Source organism: Hyposmocoma kahamanoa, unplaced genomic scaffold (genome assembly GCF_003589595.1).
Source record: "Hyposmocoma kahamanoa isolate Upper Pololo Valley unplaced genomic scaffold, ASM358959v1 202, whole genome shotgun sequence".
NCBI classification, from domain to species: Eukaryota; Metazoa; Arthropoda; class Insecta; order Lepidoptera; family Cosmopterigidae; genus Hyposmocoma; species Hyposmocoma kahamanoa.
In genome coordinates, this window is record NW_020653726.1 from 20296420 (window position 1) to 20304490 (window position 8071).

At 37.9% G+C, this 8071-nt stretch overlaps 1 protein-coding gene across 1 annotated transcript in view; it reads right to left on the reverse strand.

Annotated features, from left to right (window-relative positions):
- Positions 1 to 1277: 1277 nt before the first annotated feature.
- LOC113226972 overlaps positions 1278 to 8071 on the reverse strand; it is a 90320-nt gene continuing 83526 nt past the window's right edge. Inside the window, exon 2 of the mRNA XM_026459820.1 lies at positions 1278 to 3937. Within this exon, the coding sequence (XP_026315605.1) occupies positions 1568 to 3892 (2325 nt within the window). The 5' untranslated portion in view covers positions 3893 to 3937 and the 3' untranslated portion in view covers positions 1278 to 1567. The remainder of the gene's footprint in view (positions 3938 to 8071) is intronic.

Genomic DNA, 8071 nt, shown 5'->3' on the forward strand with positions numbered 1-8071 from the left:
TTGACGGACCCCTCCATATTCGAACAAAAGTTTATAGCTCTATGTGCTGTTGCACATTCTCTAATAATCGCTGTTTACCTTTCTCAGAACTTTACTGTAGCTCGAGATGTGAGGTACTCAAAAATAAATTACCTAATGTTAGTTACGACACTTAATCCGAATAGTAATGATATGCTCTCCTTTTCCAATTTAGGACCAAAGTTGCGTAAGAAGGACAAAAAAGAAAATAAATCGTAATACCGGAGGTTCAGGTTAATGGATCGAATGACAAGGATAAGGAGAGGTATTATGTGATTTCGGGATGAGTTAAGCAAAAAATAGACAACATGATGTCGTACTCATGGTATAACAAAGCCACGTGTGTGTTTTAACATATGAAAGTCGTAAACTACTCGAAACAAATGTATATGGGAACTTTTATGACTCTTTAACAGTCGATACAATTTCAAATGGGTTTGGTTCATTCCGTTTAACAGTGGAGTGTTGAATCAATCACTTTGAAAAAACTTATAGCAAAATTGAGGATGTGCACTGATTAGTAAATGAAAATACTGCCTGAAAACAATGTTCCGAAAAATTTTCAATAGAAAAAAAACACACACACACACCTCGAAATTTTAGAAGAAAACTGCCGTATTCAATAGATATCAAAAACCATCATCACTACCAATGACGTTTTTAATATCAACTGAACTAAATAGAACATGTATAGTATACGATACACATTTATCAAAAGGCTTTAATTTGGTTTGTGAAAAAATCAATTTTGAAATAAAGCTACTATCCCAAGCAAAGTGAACCGTATTTGTACGGGAAAGATTTCAAATTCAAATCAAACTCTTAAGCAGTTGTCGACTAATTTGTTAAACTTTTTTAAGAAAAATTCCTTTTAGCAGACGTGGCCTTATTACACAAACGGTGTCATTACAAAATAGAAACAAACAAGTCGCGTATGTATTATTCCTAGATTACAACTGTTTTCGTAATCAGTCACAAAGTACAAAAGCTGAACACTGAATTCCCTCTGCATGCATAAAATCTGCAAGAATTATGCGCTTGAAACACGGGAATATTTCTTTTTCAACCTCATTCCTAATGCAAGCAGTTCCAAGCTATTGGTTTTGGCTTACTCTACCCATCGTTAAAATGCGATGTTATACCAAAAAAGACTATCCGATTTGGCAAGAATTGGGAAACAAAGTTAAAGAACAAAGCCGATTGCACAAACAAACATACGCTTGACTTAGTGCCAAAACACTCGACCACTCTAATTGGAATGCACCCTGAGATCTGATTTCTAAAAAATGTAGGTAATAATATTTTGTTAGTATGAAACGTATCCTCCGTGAGATATCGATTATTTGATGAACTCAGTAAAGGAGTTAACTTATGAATGATTACCCACTTTGAAAATCCTGGCTTTTGAGATCGCGCTGCATACAAAGTGCTCGATGTCTCACGGAGTTCGATCAAATCTATGTACAATATTACTTTTATACTCAGTCGCTTTATCACTTTATTAGCGTCTAAATAGCCCTGTTTACGCGTTATCGTTGTGACGACGTCGTCAGATGTCGTTAGCGTCGCCGACGTAACCTTCATCGGGGCTCTCCGAGCAGATATCCGCCGCGCATTTTGCGTTTGACACCTGAGGCAGGGGCTTTAGAACGTTCTCGGTCCCCTCACCAGGAACACGCGCCGTCGATTCCGTAGTCTGAGTATCGACACATCGAGTTTCAACTTGATAACATCTCGGTTCAGCGATGCCTACAGGTACCATCACTGCACAAGTCCCTTTAGGAGGACTCACCCACGATGTGCAAGCCTCGGTCGATGCACAGCACTGCACTACCTGATCTGTTTTATACCCCTCAGGCGGTGATGGCACAAACTCCTCATTGTAATAAACAGTTCCGTTTCCTACAAAAGCGATTTGTCGGTTGCGTGGTACGGGGTATCCATCTAATGTACGCCGCACATTTGGCGCGCTGAATAGCTCAAAATTAGGACACGGTGGTGGGGTCGATGCATTGAATTCAGTATCTTTTGCAAATTTACATACAAGTTTCTGACCTTTAGACCTATTATGGGGTAATGTTTGATAGAATGGTCCTACTACTGAGTAGTTCGACATCATTGGCGGTCGGCAGGGGTGTTTTGGTAGGCCATAGTCATATGGATAGCCATCGCTATCCAAGAAGCAACCGGGGTTTAAGTGAACATCGGCCGAGTGCTGGTATAGATTATTTACCGTGTTCGGCGGTAGGTTTACAGTGTTGAAGCTCTGTTGGTCCTGCCACGTGACTTGACGAGGTACAGAGGGCGCGGTGAATGCGGTTTCCTCTTCAAAGTTCTCGCCGTTATTTGTTTGTTTGTAAACTGACAACACTGTGTTCTCATTTTGTGCATTGTTAGCGACTGTTTCCGCGTCACTAATTAGGTCAGGGTTTCTGTCGACAAAGCCTTTCATGTTGCCGCTTTGGTACACATCACTCGTCTCATAATCACGGTTCGTCTGCAGCGTATAATGCAAGGCATGATGAGAGTGCGCGTTCACTATAACACTCCCATTATTTTTGGGTAACGACCCGTTGCTACGGCTCGAGGGCAAGATCTGATTACACAAAGCGACGTCTTTTCCGCTTTCTTTCTTTTTACGACTTCTCGTATCGGTTTTGAATTTTAACAAAACAACCGCTATTATAGCTATTAACAACACTATCACTAGAAATACCACTGTAACTATGACTACCAAATGTCTCTGTGGGAATGTGACCACAATTACGACGGGCTCCTCTTTAACTATTATTCTAATTGAGTAATTAGCCCTAGATCTCCCGGCCGGGTTCTCGGCAACACAAGAGTAAGTGCCATTATCATCATTGGTTATGTTAAATATATACAATTCACTTTTCTTGTCTGTAGCGCCATTTTCGACATAATAAATGTCTCGGGGCTCCACCGACATCGTTGAGTAATTATGTATAATTTGTCCCTGGTAGAACCAGGATATTTTCGCTTCTGGAATGGCCTTGACTAAGCATTCGAGAGTAACGTTGTTTCCGGTATTTGTCTCTAAGAACACAGAGGTTGGTGTTATTTTGGGGATACAAGCAAGCTCTTCAGTGACCACACTCGCTATTGTGCGCTTTCGTAGCCTCTCAGGGAGCGAGCAAATTGGTTCAACGGCGTGAGGCATGTTGAAATTCAACAACCAGCTATGTAAATCTCTCAAATGGCAATCGCAGTTCCAATTATTATTTTGCAAGTCTATCCCCCGCAGCGTGTCGGGGAATAAATTTTCGCCTTGAATATTTGATAGTCTGTTACCATTCAGTCTGAGCCATTCTAAGTGATTCAATCCGGCGAAGGCTTCTCTTTCTACGACCTCTACTTTACAATCGCTCAATTCCAGCGTATTTAGATACGATAGATGTTGGAAACAATGCGATTTAATGCTCGTTATTGGATTATTGTTCAAAGAGAGTTTCATTAGAGACGTAAAGAAGGCAAAATTTGATGAGGGTATGACGGTTAAGTAATTATTCGACAGATCCAATTCAACGAGATTAGCGAGGCCTTTGAAAGCATGATTATCTATCTTCTGCAATCGACACCTCGTTAAATAGATTTTCTGTAGATCTAGTAATCCGAGTTTTTGAAATGTTTCCTTTTGAAGAACTTGTAGATCGTTGCCTGAGAAGTCCAGGACCTGAGTTTCAGAGTCGAGTCTGCCGGGTATCGTCTTGAGGTCTCTCTCAATGCACTCGACGTACCGCTTCCCGTTCCTCCACTTACAGATGCACTCCGTGGGGCAAGCGATAGCGGGCAGGAGAAAACAGGTCGTGCACAAGGCAATCAGCCTTGCGTCCACGTTAAAGCTGAGTCTCATATTGCCTCAAGGCATCCGCGCTTCAATGGAGATGGGGAGCATTATCTGAAACAATAACAAAAGGACCAATGAATATAGGCGTCATTTATTTTCGAGAGAATATCTTTTGTCTCCGTTAACATATGAATGCGGAACTCACATTGTTGTACTGTACTTTTTAGTTCAAAATTATTCAGAATTTAAAATTTGCCTTTTCAAATTTTAATTGTTTCGTAATTGTGTTCACAATTTTGTAATGAACTATGCTAACATTTGCATTCATTATTCTCATTATGTTCAAATTTTGAAAGATAATTAATTCTAAACATATATTTGCTTTCGTCGTAATTAGAAGAATTATTAGAATAATAGAAATTCTTTGTTTTATTTAAATTAGGGGTAAGCAGAGCCCACTTTTCGGAATTACAAGGTTTGTGACATTTCCAGGTTTAACAGACTGTTAAATTAAAAGTAGGTATCTGTTGGGACAGTGACGAGGGTACGGCCTGTTGTGTTTTTTGGCTCTTATTTCTTTAATTCCGTAGCTGGAATTTTGTCGAGCTTGTTTACATCCAACGGCACACTTTATATCCAATATAAACATTTAGTCTTTAATTAAAGTTTCGAGCCGCTAAAACGCCAATCGATTTTTCTTTTCAAAGAAAAAAAATTAAGTTCTTTAAGTGTGCTACGAAACCTAGGTCAATAAGCGAGACAAGCTAAATAATATGTGAGATTGAGATTTTATTTTACAATACACTATATTACTGCCTTTTGCTGATATTAGACTGTTTAAGATTGCTAACTAACAACCTTATCGTTCAAACGACATATATCCGCTCACGCGATACATGCAGCCGTAGATGCATACCACACCTAGAGGTGCCGGTGATGATTTTATACCGATTTATCGGATATCGAAGTTATAACAGGTAAAAGAACTAATATTAATTGCTTTTTCGGTAACTACTCTAGCAAACCATAAAGTTTTTAATGCCTGGGTCTGTCTTTTAAAAAAAATAAACAACTTCAGAAAATACGTAAATAAAAAATACGTCACGACAATCGCGTGTGTTATTGTTTGGGCTGGTGATTTCGGTGTTTATTTATTGAAAACATACCGTAAGTAGCGTTTTTTGAGTTTACCCTGAATTTCATGGTAAACGTTAGATCCACTGAAACTGAATATTATCATATTTATCCAAGTACACCAAAAATTTCATTAGTGCTTTTAAGTGCAGTATTTGCGGTGTATTACTGCATTTTATTTGAAATGTTTTTATTGGTAGTACGGAGGGTATTTATTAAGCAATGCAGAATAATAATTTTTATTTATAAAAACTTGTATTTAAACTGAATGCTTTTCTAATTTGCGAAACCAAATAGCCGCCTTTTTGCAGTAGAAGGAGCGCATCGCGTGAGCGGATATGCAGCGGAATTAAAATAAGTGTTTCAACTGCAACGAACTTTGATCTAGTGTATTCATGAACTCCGCGTTCATACCATCTGCGGTGGTTCCCGTCCTACATTTTATTTTGAACCTCTCAAAGTAGATGTTCCCGCAATATTTCCCCAGGCATTATGCATGCTATGCATTATTTATGTGTATCGACCGCCGGCCCTTATTTGCTGAGTATTTGTCCGTTTCAGAATCAGGATGTATATATACACCGTGCAAGTTGATAATCGAGCACCTTTACGACAATAACATATGTATGTATACTGAAACTAATTTTTCGGATCTAAATAGAATATTTTGTATCTGGTACAACAACAGATAACAGACTACAAATAATTCTTAGAACTACTACATATCTAACCTTATAAATCTGACAACCATTTATAATTGTACACATCATTCATGTTAGGACAATATGTAGTATAGAAGGAAAGACGTTTTTGTTTTGAAGCACTTAATATTACAGAAAAAATATCGTGATGGAAATATACGATCGACACATTCCGCATGGTGTTCCATTTTGTGAAACATTATTTTTTGTGAAAGGTAAACTGAACTAACTGCGGAATACGCAATACGTAAAAAAATATCTACAGGTGTTCGATCTACTGAGAATTCAGGTTAGAAATAAGAATTTTATGTAAAGTACACAGGTCTCACACTTGCCTACAATACTCGATTTTGTAGATAAGGCACCAAACGGCGTGCAGTATTCCAAGACACTTTTTACCGAAAAGTTGTCTAATTACATTGGTGAGCCTGAATTTCGGAATGGTTCAGTGTTACGGAAGATATACTTTTTTTCAAACATACCTACATTTCGTGCTCTGTGGTTATGTTTGCAAATTGTATTGTATATAGCGTAAATTAGAATGTTCTTTTGCAAATTCAAACTAAAGACCATGAGACTTGTGAAGTCGACATTTAAAGTGACTAAAAATATTACATATTTACTTCATTTTAGCTTCAATAACATTATTCCATGTATCAACTTCTGTAATTGTACTAAGAGATAAACAAGAATTCCAATTCCAATTTCATGCCTTTTGTGGTTGTAAACTTGTAAGTAATCTCAATTTGTTATTTAATGGTTTGACATAATCAAATTTTTCTTTCATGCTACATTGCCTTGATCTAAATAAATCCTCCAGGATTTTGTTTTTGTAATATTCTATTTAGTTTAAAGCAATGGGTATTGATAAGGTACATAACTAGAAGATTGCGAAAAACGGCTCTATGCGAACAGCCCAAACCAGTCATGATCATCAATGGGGAGAGTTATGTCCAGTTACAGACGTCATTAGGCTCAAATGCATATGGTGAATACACAATTAAGTAGAAAAAATAGATAAGTGTTAAGGCTAAACGAACCCGAATGGTGGCTTTAATGTCATCACCGTTTTACCAACGGTAGATAAAGGTAGAAATTTATGATCGAAAGAAAACAAAAGAAGATAAACATATTGGATTAGCCGTGAATAAATAAGAAATCTTTGTATTCGCTGACCGTTCGTCGTCGTCTGAATCACTGCGTAAACACAATTTGCCACAGACGTTTTGTTTTGCCATTTTTTGGGGATATTGGATACCGTCACGTCGGGATGATCGGCGATTTTTTTAACGATCTTACTTTTCTGCCAGTCTAGTACAAACAGTCATGTTTTCGGTTTATTTCAAAGAATAGAGTTGCTGTTAATGTAAAATATAGAACATTTGTTAACAATTCAATTGGACATGAGGTCAGACATGTGCAGGATGGCTGATGGCCGATGGGGCTGACTTGTTCTAGAGTCGCGACCACGTCAAAGCAAACGTGGTGTAGGAGTCGAACGATCTGAGAAAGATGGCCGGCAGTGGCTGGATGTGAGCGGCACAGGACAGGGAGAATTGACATGCTTAGGGAGAAGCTTCTGTCCAGCAGACCGTATTTTTTTTGTATGTGTGTTACGCGATAACTCCGGTATTTGTGAACCGATTTTCATGATTTTGAAGATATCCACCTCTAAGGGTGGCTGTTCACGCATGAAGATTCATTTTTATAAATAGCGCCTACATTTTATTATAAGGAGCAATTATTTTAATGGTTGATTTTGTCATTCTCCAATTCAAGGCGTTTTTCTCTCTCAGTATACTTTGAGTAGTGAGAACCAATTTTTGTTATCTCTCGTGTCAAGTCCTGTATAGTTCGACTAGGGGATATTTCAATAAACCTTGGCAAATAGACGTAATTCCACGTACTTTTGAGGTCGGTTTTTTCAGTACTCTATACTGAGATTATGAACAATTAATTTGATGTATTTGTTGAGTTTGAATAGTCATAACATAAAAACGAAGAATAACAAAACTTAGAATCTGATAGAGCTTTTCTTATAATGCAAAGTGACGGGACAAACAAGTCATGCGCCTGGTGGTGAGCGACACGTTTGTGCATAACAATTGCAATGTTACTCAGAGCTTTAAATCGCAAAGATCTAAGGGCCACTATCACTGTGCCCGGCAACCTGAGACATAAGTTGACAAATCCAATGTCCCTATAATTTCACGAGCATCCTTAGCCTTCAAAACCGCAACGCAGCAACGCTCACATTACTGCTTGGGGGCAGAAATAGGCAGTACTTCCCTACGAACTTTTTCACAAGGGGCTCTACTGCGACTCAATATTTATGATGGTATATACAGAAATATTTGTACAAAATTAATTAAATTTTTATTGAATTGATATTCAATTATTTTTTTGTGAA